Raw genomic sequence first — 15652 nt, forward strand, 5'->3', positions numbered from 1 at the left:
ATCTTCCTGACAGCCCTGGATCTCTGCTTAATTTGGATGTAAGGCTAAAACCGAATAATTTTGCTACTTAATCGAATAATTTTCCTATTACTCCACACATCCAGCTCAAATTTCATAACCATGCTTTACAGCAGGTGAAGTATTACTAATAGGTATTAATGTTCGTAAAAATGACAACTTGTGGAAGAGGGGGGCATTTGTATTAGTAATATGATTTCTTTTGTTTTTAGAAATCGCAGCTTACGTGGGTAAACTGATAAACCATTGTTTGAAACGAATTTTGGATTATCTATTGAGCATTATTTTGAAAGTTGCCACCGGATAGGTGATGTAATAATTTAACCTACCTGTGATGATTCTGGCATAGTTTTGAGGGAAGGAAATTCGTTGGTAACCTGGAAAGTAGAGTGACACAACAGGTGAAATATAGAGACAAGAGTAGTCACAGTAGTAATGTATGATCATGGCTTTGTCGGAGCTGTACACCGAGGTAAGACCAAAGTTTTCTGGTGTTATTACAGTACAGGTAATATTTGCATACTCACATATGGAGACATATGGAAACTGTGTCAGTATTCAGGCAAGTCAAAGGAATGTAAGAGGAAGATGTACCCAATGGAATGTAAAGTCTGGATCATTTACTGTTCACTTTTATTGAAAAATGTAAATCTTTATAATTTTATAATATGGAATAGGATGAAGACTATCAGATCCTTATAGTTTACCTAGTTAATGTTTACATTCATTGTGTTTTTTAGTTGTTTTTTTATTTGTTTGGTTTTTTTTTTGCATGTCATCTTGTTGCTTCTGAAATCTTCCTCCTTAGTACAACAGAGTCTGGATTCCAGATGCGGAACATGTGTGGAGATCGGCCGAGATTCTAAGAGATTTTCATGTTGGAGATAATGTTCTTGAATTGCTTCTCGAAGATGGCACTGTAAGTAAACTGCCTCTAATAAAAACCTTCACATGCAACTGTAGTGGATTTCTGATGGTGAGAAACAACTGCTGACCTAATTCCCTTTACATAAACGTGTCACTGTGAAAGGAGCACCACTACCCTGTTGACCCATCAAACACACGACTCCCTCCCCTGCGCAATCCAGACATATTGGTTGGAGAAAATGACCTCACAGCTCTCAGCTACCTACATGAACCTGCAGTCCTCCACAACCTCAAAGTGCGATTTGTGGAGTCCAGAATCATCTATACCTACTGTGGTACCTATCTATGCCTACTGTTTCAAAAAGCCTTTCACTGATCTAAACACTAAGTCAGTGGTTTGTACTTTTAGCTGACTGGGTGTTTGTTTACTCATTTTCAGGTATTATACTGGTGGCTGTAAATCCATACAAACAGCTACCTATCTATGGAGATGCAATCATTCATGCTTATTCAGGCCAGAACATGGGAGACATGGACCCTCATATATTTGCAGTGGCAGAGGAAGCTTACAAACAGATGGCCAGGTAAATAAAACCTCAGATAGTCACATAAGTAGACTGTACAGCATAGTTATAGCAGTATTATTACATCTTTTTCTTCCTCAGAAACCACAAGAACCAGTCTATCATTGTCAGTGGTGAATCTGGAGCTGGTAAAACAGTGTCTGCTCGATACACTATGAGGTACTTTGCTGTTGTGAGCAAATCTGGCAGTAAGACTAAAGTTGAAGACAAAGTCTTGGCATCAAATCCGATAACAGAGGTATGTTTTTGTTGGACCAGGAGCCCTAATCTTAACTATTCTTTCCATTAAACTGGTAAAATATTCAATATATCAGCACTTTGATAATTGGGCTGCCATTATTTGCCCGTTGTTTAATGAAGGTAACTCAAAAGGCAAAATTTTCTTTCAGGCAATAGGAAACGCAAAGACCACCAGGAATGACAACAGCAGCCGATTTGGGAAATACACCGAGATCAGCTTTGACAAGAAGTACCAGATTATCGGGGCAAACATGAGGACCTATCTCTTAGAGAAGTCCAGAGTTGTTTTCCAGGTACCGTATGAGATGAGGATGTTGATGAGTGTTACTGGACTTATCTCATATTCGATCCATAATAATGATTTTTTGTTTGTTTGTTTGTTTTTTCCAGGCAGACTATGAGAGAAACTATCACATTTTCTACCAGATGTGTTCCTGTGCTCACCTGCCAGAGTTCAAGAACCTAAGACTGTGTGAGTGTCAGCTCTGAGGGTTTATTCTACATGTTTGGGACAGAGCTGCCACATCTTCAGTAAAACTGCACACATGTACTGGGCAACTAGTATATTGTTAATAATATAGAATAATACTTAGCTTTTACTTTCAGTGAGTGCAGATAACTTCCAGTATACCAGCATGGGTGGGGACATCACTATTGAAGGTGTAGATGACAAGAAAGACATGGAGGAGACTCTACGGACCTTCTCACTGCTAGGTAAAAAAAATGATTTGGCTATGTGACATCTTTCTTTCAGTGTGACCTTTTTTGTTCATTTTTTCAATCTTTCCTTGATTATCCAGGGTTGAACAAGGACTTTCAATCAGATGTTTTTAAAGTTTTGGCAGCCATTCTGCATTTGGGTAATGTGGAAATCAGAAACTCAGGGGATGACAAATCATCCGTTCCTGTGAGTTAAGCCTTAAATTGCTTTTTGGTGTGCAAGTTTAGATCTTCAAACATTGAGGTTAAATACAAAACCTGATTTGTGTATCTTCCAGCCCAGTGATCCACACCTCGCAGTGTTCTGCGAGTTGCTGGGCGTGAGGGCAGAGGGGCTGGTACGTTGGTTGTGTCATCGGAGGATTGTTCTGGTGGCTGAGACGGTGGTGAAGCCGGTGCCCAAAGAGCGGGCAGTAAACGCCAGAGATGCTCTAGCCAAGCAGATCTACGCCCATCTGTTTGACTGTATTATTAACAGAATAAATACAGCACTACAGGCTCCAGGAAAGCAACATGCATTCATTGGTGTTCTGGACATTTATGGGTAATGCATATGCAAAGCATTTTTCTTCTGCTTTTTAAAATATTAAAGTCTGTTTAACTGCCATGTTTTATCTGAACGTAATTATTTTTGTCCTCAGCTTTGAAACATTTGACATCAACAGCTTCGAGCAGTTTTGTATCAACTACGCAAATGAAAAGCTTCAACAGCAGTTCAACTTGGTATGCGCCACCATTGTACTGCATTATTTCAAACCACTGCATATACTCCTTTACCAACTCCGAAGATTATTCTCTTGTCTTATTTCCAATCAGCATGTCTTCAAGCTGGAGCAGGAAGAGTACATGAAAGAGGACATCCCCTGGACGTTGATAGACTTTTACGACAACCAGCCGGTCATCGACCTGATTGAAGCAAAGATGGGGATCCTTGACCTGCTTGATGAAGAATGTTTGGTGAGTTTGCATACATGTGACAACATTTCTCTTTTCAATTGAATACATTTTAATCACCTCTGTTTCTCCTATGTATCTCTTTACTTTACAGTTTCCTCAGGGCACCGACCAAAGCTGGTTACAGAAGTTGTACAGCTACTTAGATGCCAATCACCTGTTTGAGAAGCCCAGGTTATCAAGTCAGGCATTTGTGGTTCAACACTTTGCAGACAAGGTGCAGCATCTAAAGATGATTTCTTGCATAGTAAAGCACAGAAAAACTCTAACTGTTATTAACAATGCTTTGGGATCCCTAGCAAATAGAATTTTGAACCATGTCAGTCTATTTCGCTTAACAGGTGGAATATCAGTGCAAAGGTTTTCTTGAGAAGAACAGAGACACTCTCTATGAGGAACTGGTTGACATTTTAAGAGACAGTAAGGTAATCAAAGGTCGTATTTTACTGCAGCTTTTATTTTTTGGCTACACTGTGGACTCTCTATGGACTCCCTATCTGTGGAAGATGCTTCATGCTGTTTTATCATTATGACATATGTCTCCTGTCATCAGTTTCCTTTTTTGGTCAACTTTTTCCGAGAGGAGGCGCAAAGAACTGTGATGGGTAAAGGTGTCAAAGTGAAACCTGCCAGGCCTAGAGTGAAACCAGCCAATAAACAACTGAGAACTTCTGTGGGAGAGAAGGTGAAAACGTTTACTCCATACTGTCACTGCCCATTGGAGATTGGAGTATTTACAACAGTGACTGTGCATTTTCTATTTTACTCTTTTTATTCTTTCTCATGAATTTTGCATGTAGTTCCGCAGCTCCCTGTCATTACTGATGGAAACACTGAACGCCACCACACCTCACTATGTACGCTGCATTAAGCCGAATGATGAAAAGCTCCCATTTGAGTGAGTACTCATAAACCTGTGATTAAAGTAACTTACTCTATATTGTCCAGAGTCATGTGCACATGTGTATTTTTGGTTTAAGTGAGCGTTTGCCTATGTTTTAAGATATGACTCGAGGAGGGTTGTGCAGCAGCTGCGAGCCTGTGGAGTCCTTGAAACTATTCGTATCAGTGCACAGAGCTATCCGTCCAGGTGATTCTCTATTACTAGTCTGTATTTCCCAGATTACAACAGGCACATATATTTATGCTTGTGTTGTACTGGCTAACATGTTTTTTGTTCATAGGTGGACGTACATTGAGTTTTATAGTCGATACAGTATCCTGATGTCCCATCAGGAGGCCGATCTCAATGATAAGAAACAGACCTGCAAAAATGTGCTGCAGCGGTTGATTCAGGTAAAATGCTGCCTTAAATCCAATGTTATCTGCATTATTGGGCACTACATGTCTGTGCATCACTTTGGCTTTATGGTTTGATCTTCAGGACACCAATCAGTACAAGTTTGGTCGGACAAAGATCTTCTTCCGGGCTGGTCAGGTAGCTTATCTAGAGAAGCTACGGCTGGATCGCCTTCGAGAAGCCTGCATAACCATCCAGAAACACGTACGTGGCTGGAGTCAGAGGAGGAAGTACCTGTGCATGAGAGAGGCTGCCATCATCCTCCAGCAGTACATTCGCGGAAAGAGGACAATCCGGTTAGAGAACATCACTGACAATGTTGTTTTCCTGCATCACCCATGGTGTTGTTGACATTTACATCTACTTGTGTGGATTGTTCACCTACAGTAGAACAGTCAGTGCTGCAGCACTGAAACAGGGCTGGGCAGCAGTGATGATCCAGAGACACTGGAGGGGCTATCGCGTGAGGCAGGTTTACCAGCTGGTCCGCCTGGCTTCCATCACCATCCAGGCCTTCACACGAGGTTGGATGGCCCGGAAACAATACAGGAAGGTCAGCACCTGAAGGGTCATTAATTATTCATTTGTGTCATTTATTATGCTGAAAATGAAAAAATGTAATCTCAGGAGATTTATGCCCCTGCCAACCCTCTTTTTACCTGTCAGATGTTAAAAGAACATAAAGCCCTTGTTCTCCAGAAGTATTGCAGAGCATGGCTGGCTCGACGGAGATTTCAAACCATGCGTCGACTGGTGCTTAATGTTCAGCTCTCCTACAGGGTGCAGCAGCTTCGAAAGAAGATCGAAGAGCAGGTAAACATGCTTCCAAATTGATTTCACCTTGGGCTTTTACGTAGACACAGTATTTGAATCCTGTAACCTTACAGAATAAAGAAAACCGTGGATTGGTGGAAAGACTCACTAGCTTGGCCAACACCCAATCTCAAGCTGTGGACAGACTTCAGGTTCTGGAGGCACAGCTGGAAAAAACAACCAACCAGAAAGCATTGCTGGAGGCAAGAGAGAAGAAAGCACAAGAAGATGCTAATCTGGTCAGTCTTTAAGATAAACATTTATTAGAGTTGTTCAGGTCTAAGTGGCTTCGTGTTTGTTGATAACGAATACTTCATGAGCCCTTGGAAAAACTTCTTTTATTTATTTTTTGGCTCCAGAAAATTGAGCATCTTCAGAGTGAGGTAGATGCACTAACCCTTGAAAAACAGAACTTGGAGAAAAAGTTTGAAGCTTCCAGCAAAGAGGCCAAAGGTAATCAGAGCAAAGATGCTTCACTTATGTATGCTTCACTATTCTCATTGTAATTTGTGCTGGTTTTACACTCTTACAGAGAGCTTTGATCAGATTAAGAGGAATCTTCTGGATGAGAAAGAAAATGAAGCAAGGCTTAGGAAGTAAGCAAAATGAAAATGAGCAATCCACTTCCGTGACAGTATTAACAAAATGTTTCTTTCAGCTAAAAAGAAAGTTTTGGGTCATTTATTTTAATTATTCAGATTGTTCTTAAAAATATTCCTGGCAGAATTGCAGAGAACAACACTGAGATCCTGAGAGAAGACCATGAGAAGGAGATGGAAATTCTGAAAGAGGAGATTAAGAGACTGAAAGAAGAGAGAATCGGTCTGAACAGAAAGCTAGAGGAGGTCGACCAGATGAACTCTGACCTGCAGGAACAAGTCATCCAGCTCACCAAGCACATCAAGATCATTCCTGAGCTACGTAGAGATCTGAGCAGCCTGCAAAATCAGAGGAACAACGTGGACCGAAAGATGAAGCAACAGTGTGAACAAGCAAGAGGTACAGATTTTTTTTTCCAATAATACCTCAGCGCTTTATTTTCATACATAAATGGGGATAGATTTTGGTTGTTGAACCATTAATATTTTTCTTTTTTCTGTAGTTAAAATGAACGAGATTATGAAACAACTTCTTGGTGGTGTTGTTGAGGAGCAAGTTCTTTTGGGGTAAATCCAAATATTTCCCTTTCCCTTACTCTCACACATTTAGATATCTACATCTAATTTAGGTTTTTAATCTCACACACACTGTTTGTCTGAAGGCTCACTACAGATGACTCTCAGAAGTCTTATGATGCTGAAGATTTGCTGGCAGCATTTGAAGGCCTCCAGAAGGCAACCAGGTTTCAGTCCTAGTAATCCTTGCATTACGTTTTGTATCTGTGGTGACAAACCTGTGTACATTGTTGAACATGGCTCTACTGTACCTTTGATGGCAGAATGTTGGAAAACCACCAGAGGGAGCAGAGGGAAAGCTATGAAAGCCAAGTCGAGGGCTTAAAACTGAAAGTGGATCATCTTCAAAATGAGAGTAGCAAGTTACAAAACCTGTTCCAGGAGAAAAGTAATGTCAATGAGAACATTCGCCAAGAAGTGTCCAGGCTCAGCAGTGAGAACTCTGTACGCTGTTTGACTCTTGGGTGCATATTTAATTGTTTTGGATGGATAAGGTGCAGGACATATCTTGTTTCATGCTGTTCATAATGTAACACACAGGTAATACCTGAGCTGAAACTGCAGGTTTCAGAGCTGCAGAGACAAAAACATGAATTGGAGGTCCATGTAGAAGCGCAGAACAAAGAATTAGCAGGTAGATCTCATTTTTTGACAAATACTTTAAGTTTGAAGCCCTTTTTTTTTTTAGATGTATAGTGCTTAATCGTGTGTTCATGTCTGTCCATGTCATCTGAAAGAAAAAACAGAGGAGATTACTAACATCCTACAAAGGAAGATTGAAGAAGAGAGGTCGCAACGCCGGTAAGACATTCAGATTGGAGTCTTTTGTTTCTTGATTAAAGGTGAAATCGGTCGCTTGTCAGTCAGTCCTTTCTGTCGCTTTACAGGCACTTTGAGGAGAAAGCTGAAGAGCTGGAGGAGGTGAAGAGGGAGCTTCAAAGCCAAGTAGAGGAGCTTGAAGAGGAGAATGATCACTTGAAGAGGCTGCAGCAGATAGAGAGCGAGGCCAAGAGCAAACTGAGACAGGAGACGTCACGGTTAACGGCTGAAAACATGGTTAGTGTGGACAGGTAGATTAGATACAGTATGAATTCATACCTGGTCTGAATGAAAGACAGTAACAAACTGTTTGTTTATTTCCCAGGACTTTGAAGAGCAGCTTGACCAGAAAGACAGATTAATAAAGAAACTCCAGACTCAAATAAAGAGCCTTGAAACATCTCAGAAAGGTACGGATGTGGCTTGTACATGAGAATAGTCAAATACATCAAACTTCTCCACATTGATGGGCGTCTTTTTTTCTCACACAGCCAAGCAGACGTCTGCGTCTGCTGTTCCCAAAGACTACCTCGGCATGTTGGAGTACAAGAGAGAGGACGAGCCAAGGCTCATTCAAAACATTATTCTGGGTATTCTTCCTCTCTACTGTAATATACTTGCATTTAATCAAATCATTCTGTGAGTTAATCTGCATTTCTCACATTGATGGTATAGCCTGAGCCCGCCGTAACTTTGAACAGGAATAAACAGACAGAAATAGCAAGAACTGAATGAAGGAATTAAGAAGATTCTCTTCTAAATGTGTCACAGACCTGAAGCCCAAAGGTGTGGTGGTCAATGTGATCCCTGGCCTGCCAGCGTACATCCTCTTCATGTGTGTCCGCCATGCTGACTACCTGAACGATGAAGCCAAACTCAAGTCTCTGATGAATGCAATCATCGGCGGTGTCAAAAATGTCATCACGGTGAGCCTTTATCTCTTCTCCAGCTCGGCCATGTGAAGACGAAATATTTTGCTTTGAGATATTGTCAATCTGAAATGGGTATCACAATAAGAAGAGTACAATTTTAAGTTGAATAAAGTAAAAACTAAAGTAAAAGCTCTAAAAAATTATGTAACTGAGTAAATGAAAACCAAACACAGCAGTCATGTCCTTGTTCCAGAGTCACCACAAAGACTTGAATCTGCTGTCCTTCTGGCTCTCTAACATGTACCTGCTGCTCAACAGTCTGAAGCAGTACAGCGGTGAGGAGGTATGGATCTATCCACTGTGGCATTTTTTTTTTATTGCTTCTGTTTGTTCTGTCTACAGTAGCATATTTTGACCTTTTTGTTTTGCACCCTGTTCACAAAAGGAGTTCATGAAACAAAGCACTCCTCGCCAGAAAAAGAACTGCTTGCGGAATTTTGATTTGTCAGAACACAGACAGATTCTCAGCGATCTGGCCATCCACATCTACCACCGGTTTATCACGGTCATGGAAAAAACCCTCACTCCTACTATTGGTATTTTTCACAGTCCATCACTGTCACATACAGGCACATTTTAAAGCATCCTAAAATGTACCTTTTTATTTTTCTCGGCCACCAGTACCTGGTATGTTGGAGCACGAGAGTTTGCAGGGTATTTCCAGCATGAAGCCAACAGGCTTTAGGAAACGTTCCAACAGCATCTACGAGGACTTAGACACCTACACCATCTCCTCCATCATTCAGCAGCTCAGCGACTTCCACTCGACCATGACCCAGCACGGCATGGAGCAGGGCCTCATCAGACAGGCCGTCAAACAACTGTTCTTCCTGGTGGGCGCCATCACCTTCAACAACATCATGCTCCGCAAAGATATGTGTTCCTGCAGGAAGGGAATGCAAATCAGGTCTGCGTTTTTCTGTTGTGATACTGTCTTAATAATAAAAAGAGTGCTTTTTGCAGGAAGAAGTGTTCAGCTTTAGTGTTTCTGTTACTTTAGATGTAACATTAGTTATTTGGAGGAATGGCTGAAGCTGAAGGACCTTCAAGGCTCCAATGCTATAGATACTCTAAAGCCGCTGTCTCAGACTGCCTGGCTGCTGCAAGTCAACAAGTCCACCGATGACGACGCGAAGGAGATTTCTGAAAAATGCACAGAGCTCAACCCTGTTCAGGTACTTTTTTTCTGTTCTTATTTCCTTGTTGTGCATATTTTGATATTAAAATCTCCACTTTCACTCTAAAAATACTCCCAATTAAAAATGTTTAGATCGTCAAGATTTTGAATTCATACACACCAATTGATGATTTTGAGAAAAGGGTGACATCATCATTCGTCCGCAAAGTTCAGGTAAGCCACATTGTTCATGTTCACATTTTAGTGTAAATAGACTTTTTAATTAAAAAAAAAACAGAATAAGGTTGATGAAATACACGTGCACTTAAACTCAACATGTCCTTTACTGTTTGCAGTCATTACTACAAGATCGTGAAGGCTCCACGCATCTGATGCTTGACACCGGTTATCGTTTCCAGGTCACGTTTCCTTTCTGCCCGTCCTCGCAGGCTCTGGAGCTGCTGCAGGTCCCCAGCAGTCTTCGTCTGGACTTCCTAACCAAGATCTGAGACAATCAGCTTTTCTAACAATGTGAACCACATATCTGAAATACAATGCTATAACCAGGATTTATGAGACTGAGGTCGTTTCTCTGCTGTGCAGTCCCTCTCCCCAACCCATTCATTCATTTTGTAAAATATAATAGAGCTGCAGGTCAAATTCAGGTAATTCCATTAGTGTAACAACAGATCATTTCTGAGCAGCTGTTTTGATAATTGATTATCCATCATTTCTCTGGTTTATGCTTCTCCACTATGAAGGATTTCTGCTTTATGTGTTCGGACTAGGAATGTCTTCGTTATTCAAAATGAGATTTGAAGACATTAACTTGGACTTGGACTGCTGACCAAACAATTCACAGATTAAAAGGGGGTCAAATTGTCAGTTTAATCCACAATGAAAAGTCTTATTCTCATTCTATCAATGTTATTTCACAGCATCTAGGTCTAAATGCTGTTTCCAAGCCAGCTGAGGGCATGACCTCAGTGTTTGCAGCTAACAGTATTTTGAAACAATCGCTCACACCAAAAGGTTTTGATTTTGAAAATGTAAGATATTTCTTTAAAATATGTTTGAAAACTGTACTGTAAGACTTATTTCATATGAAGACATGTTTCATTCAGCTGAAATAAATAATTTTATATGTAAATATGTTCTTCGTGTTGGCATCATGAAAGTTAATTATTTAGGTGGAGGGAGGCGGTGCTGCTGAGGATGCAGCCTGTGTGGATGCAGGATCCTCCTCCTCCTCCTCCTCCTCTTCCCCCTCCTCCCTGGAAACCGGAGGAGCATCTTCTCCCTCATGACGTCATGACAGCAGCATCCTCCGTTAGCTCCGCTTTGAGCCTTTTCGCCGCCGATCGCTGCCTGCACAAAGGAAATATATGAGATCCCCTGAACTCCCTGAAATGGCGACACAGGAGGTACAGCTGAACGAGACTCTGGCTCATCTCAAAACGGAATCGGAGACGCTCAAGTCGAAGCTGGAGGAGGAAAGAGCGAAGCTGCACGACGTCGAGCGTGAGTGCTGAAAATGGAGAGGCCTGATTCAAAATCTGCGTTTACACTGAACCAACAAATAACATTACAAATCTAATATAGCGTTACGCATTTCTGAGAGTGATATCTAATGTCGTCAGATTTACAAGGACGTGGATTTGTCGAAGCTGATGATTGACCCAATTGGCCTGACGTTACCTCTGATTTGACAGGCTGTTTGTTTCATAGCCCAGTTGTCGGTGTAACTGCTTTGGCCAATCATGTCTCAACAGGATGGCTTTATTAGAGATGCAGAATAAAATCAGGCTGTTTGTAACTCGTGTCTTATGAAACCTTCTCATGAGAGATTTAAGAAAATGGCAGATTAAAGATTATTTTAATGTGTTTCTACATTTAGGCCTGCTGTAGTTTAATCCTTAATATTAATGGAGGTTTTATACAGGAGGATTAATCAAATGTACAATCTGTGTGTGTGTGTGTGTGTGTGTGCAGTACATCAGGTGGCAGAGAAAGTGGAGGGGCTGGGTCAGTTTGTCATGAAGACCCGGAGAACCCTGAAGGGACACGGAAACAAAGTTCTGTGCATGGACTGGTGTAAGGACAAGAGGAGGATTGTCAGCTCCTCACAGGTCACCACCTCTGCTCAGCCTCATATGCTCTTAGACCTGATGTTCTATTTGCCGACAGTCTTAGCAGTTTGGAAAATGCTCAGCAAATAATGTTACATTTTACCTGTCGTAATCTGTTTGCAGGATGGAAAAGTTATTGTGTGGGACGCTTTCACCACCAACAAGGTAACTTTACTGACATTTTAAAGGTATATTCACAATTCACCCATTCATCCACTCATCCTGCAAATCAGTGTTTCAGCTGTGCTGTATTTACCTGAAGCTGCCTCTTCATTCACATAAATGAATTTTTAAAAAAAAATGAAACAATTATGCAAGCACATAAATGAAGCTATCAGCAATGAATAGATGTAATTATACAGTATATATAATGTATGTTTTAATCTAGCAAGACAAGAGTTGCTCCTCCAGAGTGCGTTTCCTTCTCTGAAACTGAAGTGCTGAGGATTTCACTTTCTCTAATGTCACGCAGAAAATCAAATTTATAATCTATCAAGCCTTCAATTATTAATATAAAGAGTGAAATATTGACTACGAGGCTGCAGCCTTAACTGTCTAGCAGCATAGTGCTTGCTGTTTTGCCGTTCTGCTCTAATTATATTAGATTTGATTCATCTCACGCAGTTTCGTCTTTTGATGTTTATTAGGAACACGCTGTGACAATGCCTTGCACCTGGGTGATGGCCTGTGCATATGCCCCCTCCGGCTGCGCTGTAGCCTGTGGGTGAGTCTCTTAATACCCATGATGTTCCATATGTGGATATCACGCATTTAGTTTGAATTCATTTATTTGGTAAACTGGGCTTGTTTTCCGTCACAGCGGGCTGGATAACAAATGCTCAGTGTACCCTCTGTCCTTGGACAAGAATGAAAACTTGGCAGCGAAGAAGAAGTCAGTGGCCATGCACACGAACTACCTGTCCGCCTGTAGCTTCACCAACTCAGATATGCAGGTATAAGATTTTCCCCAAATACAGAGTAAATAAATACATGATTACTTGGTGACTTGCTGACTTCAGTATTTCAGTAAAAAAGGAACTTCCTCACTTTATTAATAATTTACAGCAGCCAGCAGCTCCCGGTTTGACATTCTGGTCACATGATGATTTAGTCAGCAAAGATGATCCATTTATAGCTGTGTGTTAGCCCGTATTGACTTTTGGTGAAGTTCAGAGCAGCTGTTCTTCTTCCTCCTCACTGTCTGCCTCTGTGAAAGATCCTGACGTCCAGTGGGGATGGTACATGCGCATTATGGGATGTTGAGAGTGGGCAGCTGTTGCAGAGTTTCCATGGACACGCAGCAGACGTGCTTTGCCTGGACTTGGCCCCTTCTGAGACTGGAAACACATTTGTTTCAGGGGTAAGGACCTTTGTTCCTCAGTTTTCATTATTCCTTATCATGTTTTAATTATTATTTAAACTGTTTTGTCATGCTCTCCATGATTTTTTATTATCAAAGGGTTGTGATAAGAAGGCCAATGTGTGGGACATGCGTTCAGGACAGTGTATTCAATCCTTTGAAACTCATGAATCAGACATAAACAGTGTGAGGTAAGAGATTTTTTTTTTTTTTTTTGCAATTTGGTTCTAATGTAAATGTTTTTTGCACAGTTTGCACAGAAAATTTAAATATTAGAAAGATTTATGTGTAGAACCTTTCTGTGTTATAACATCTTTCAAATTATTATGCTGATCTTTTTGTTTGCAGAAAACTGGTTCTTTATGTATGTTTTGCTTTTGCTCATTCATTCTCAGCCCTATTCTTGTTTTCATATAGAAATAGGAACACTAACAGTCACATACATTTAAATCATATTCAATTCTTCCACAGAGCAATTTGGTCCTAACTGTGCCTGTTTTATTTATTAGATACTACCCCAGTGGAGATGCATTTGCATCTGGCTCAGATGATGCTACGGTAATTTTTCAGATATTATTTACTGGGTTTATCGTAAAGGAACAGATGGACATTTGGGGAAATGCAGTTATTCATTTTCTTGTTGAGAGCTAGACAAGAGGATGGAAGAGGAAATGAGATGAACAGCTATCTGGGCATCTATTGAAAATGAATAAAATCTGCCTACTTTCTATGTCATATGAGTGTAAAAATGAAACTTTGTGGTTTGATAGAGTTGTGTCAGTGTTCTTGTCCAACAAATAAGGGTATTTCCCAAAATGTTAAATTATTCCTTGTAGAAGACACTGCAGTATACAAAGTACTGTTGGTATTGGGATATTGAAACAGCAAATGTTGACTTTTATTACAGTGCCGTCTGTATGACTTAAGGGCAGACAGAGAAGTGGCTATTTATTCCAAAGAGAGCATCATTTTTGGGGTCTCCAGTGTTGATTTCTCTCTTAGTGGTAAGATATACACTGATATAACCTTCAATATTATTCTCAATATTGAAACAAGCACAGCCCAGAGCAGCCCAGTTCCTCCATAGCTTAAAATATTACTCATAAAGTTGTTTGTGTTTTTTTTTTGTTTTGTTTTTTTTTTGCAGGTCGACTACTGTTTGGTGGCTATAATGACTACACCATAAATGTTTGGGATGTTCTCAAAGGAACACGGGTCTCAATTCTGTTTGGACATGAGAACCGTGTCAGTACATTACGTGTTTCCCCAGATGGGACTGCCTTCTGCACAGGATCCTGGGACCACACTCTGCGGGTATGAGATCCCTGTTCCTGTCTAATCTGACAGCTTTACAGTCTGTAGTCAACTTTATGGTGATATCTTGTAATGTTTGCTGTTCTTTGTTTGCAGATCTGGGCTTAAGGACAAAGACAAGACTACTGAAGACACACCGATGTTACCGTTTGCTAGAGTACAATCACATAGATAGAGGCTGATTGTACATAGAGCATATCAATAGGATTGTATATACTCCAGGCTCATGGCCAGGGTAGATTTGCATATTTCAGAGAGTAATTAAACCAAATGGCACGCTTTAATTAAAACATGATTGAAAGAAAACTGCACAAAAGTTACAATTTAAGATGTAAAATGTATTTTGCAGAAAATAACATTGGTAGTGACTAGCACCAGTCTAGGATAGAACTGACACAAGTGATGTATTGTATGTGCCCACATAAAGGGCATTACTTATTTATTTTATTTATTTATTTATTTTGCACAAAAATAATGGAAAGATACTGTCTATGGAAGATACAAAGAAGCTTAATATATCTGTAAGAGTAGCAGTAAGGTTTATATCAAGCCCTCAGCTTCATTGGCTAGACTTAGTCATGCCACAGAAAAGAGAAAGGGGAGGATGGGGACTTGTGGTTTATCTGTAAATGAGATATATTGAAATATGAAGGATAGTAGTTAGAATGATTAGGTTGGCTTGTAGAAATGAATATTAGTTAGTTGAAAGCAATTTAAAAAATAATATTGAGTATAAAGGAGCATTGGTGTAAAATATTATGACAGGTACAAATTTGTAGTTTATCAAATATGGAAATAGAAAGAAAATTCACATATTTTTAACTCTACACCATGTGATCCCCTGAAACCCTCCTCCATTCTTGGAGGCAAATCAAATGTTATTCTAATGAAAGAAAACACATTTACAGCTAAATCTACCCTATGATCTTAAAGTATGGTTTACCTCTCATCCTGTTTGAACTGTGTCACTTAATGTGCTTTCAGTACATTCTGTCACTGCAGACCCCGAACCTGTTGTGTCCCACTAGATATCTAAATACCAATACAATGACATGAAACATGTTTAAATTCTTAGAATGTAACTACTCCTTTCCATGCAATTGTCCAATGGCTGTAATTTCAAATACACTCCAGTTATTTTATTGTAGTTTAGTGTACAGTTACACGAGGAACAGTTTATCAAAATATTGCAAACATAATAAACTGAGTTTTGCATATCATAACTGTGTCTTCTCTACTTTGTCCAATAGTTTTCGTTATTTTCTTATAAACCTACTGATATATTTTCGTCCTGTCAGTCCACTGTTGAC

General features: G+C 40.1%; 2 protein-coding genes across 2 annotated transcripts; both read left to right on the forward strand.

The window, feature by feature from the left end:
* The first annotated feature begins 350 nt into the window (after positions 1–350).
* myo5c (myosin VC) lies at positions 351–10689 on the forward strand. Its single transcript, XM_026311032.2, has 40 exons — positions 351–490; positions 827–937; positions 1049–1220; positions 1325–1469; positions 1551–1707; positions 1859–2002; positions 2100–2181; positions 2316–2423; positions 2510–2616; positions 2708–2973; positions 3071–3152; positions 3246–3386; positions 3478–3600; positions 3725–3808; positions 3937–4068; positions 4184–4281; positions 4387–4473; positions 4568–4679; positions 4768–4979; positions 5071–5236; positions 5350–5496; positions 5571–5735; positions 5856–5949; positions 6029–6092; positions 6221–6495; positions 6599–6662; positions 6758–6838; positions 6935–7115; positions 7212–7305; positions 7409–7472; positions 7559–7727; positions 7816–7900; positions 7982–8080; positions 8262–8416; positions 8616–8705; positions 8808–8958; positions 9044–9329; positions 9423–9597; positions 9693–9773; positions 9896–10689. The coding sequence occupies exons 1-40, from the start codon at positions 458–460 to the stop codon at positions 10046–10048; spliced, it is 5235 nt and encodes a 1744-aa protein (XP_026166817.1). The 5' UTR covers positions 351–457; the 3' UTR covers positions 10049–10689.
* Positions 10690–10862: 173 nt separating this feature from the next.
* Positions 10863–15531, forward strand: gnb5a (guanine nucleotide binding protein (G protein), beta 5a). Its single transcript, XM_026311078.1, has 11 exons — positions 10863–11060; positions 11532–11668; positions 11792–11833; positions 12316–12392; positions 12489–12621; positions 12885–13028; positions 13128–13219; positions 13538–13586; positions 13936–14032; positions 14176–14342; positions 14439–15531. Exons 1-11 carry the CDS (start codon positions 10925–10927, stop codon positions 14448–14450), a joined length of 1086 nt encoding a protein of 361 aa, XP_026166863.1. The 5' UTR covers positions 10863–10924; the 3' UTR covers positions 14451–15531.
* Positions 15532–15652: the final 121 nt, after the last annotated feature.

The sequence above is a fragment of the Mastacembelus armatus genome, chromosome 6, assembly GCF_900324485.2.
Source record: "Mastacembelus armatus chromosome 6, fMasArm1.2, whole genome shotgun sequence".
NCBI classification, from domain to species: domain Eukaryota; kingdom Metazoa; phylum Chordata; class Actinopteri; order Synbranchiformes; family Mastacembelidae; genus Mastacembelus; species Mastacembelus armatus.

What these genes read in the sequence shown, in the direction of transcription:
- gnb5a (XM_026311078.1), top strand. Translation starts at nt 10,925, where the DNA reads ATGAGATCCCCTGAACTCCCTGAAATGGCGACACAGGAGGTACAGCTG. An exon ending in ACGCTTTCACCACCAACAAG is followed by an intron (nt 11,834 to 12,315) that starts GTAACTTTACTG and finishes GATGTTTATTAG; the next exon opens with GAACACGCTGTGACAATGCC. An exon ending in GGCTGCGCTGTAGCCTGTGG is followed by an intron (nt 12,393 to 12,488) that starts GTGAGTCTCTTA and finishes TTTCCGTCACAG; the next exon opens with CGGGCTGGATAACAAATGCT.
- myo5c (XM_026311032.2), top strand. Translation starts at nt 458, where the DNA reads ATGATCATGGCTTTGTCGGAGCTGTACACCGAG. An exon ending in TTCAACAGCAGTTCAACTTG is followed by an intron (nt 3,153 to 3,245) that starts GTATGCGCCACC and finishes ATTTCCAATCAG; the next exon opens with CATGTCTTCAAGCTGGAGCA. An exon ending in AACCCTCACTCCTACTATTG is followed by an intron (nt 8,959 to 9,043) that starts GTATTTTTCACA and finishes CTCGGCCACCAG; the next exon opens with TACCTGGTATGTTGGAGCAC.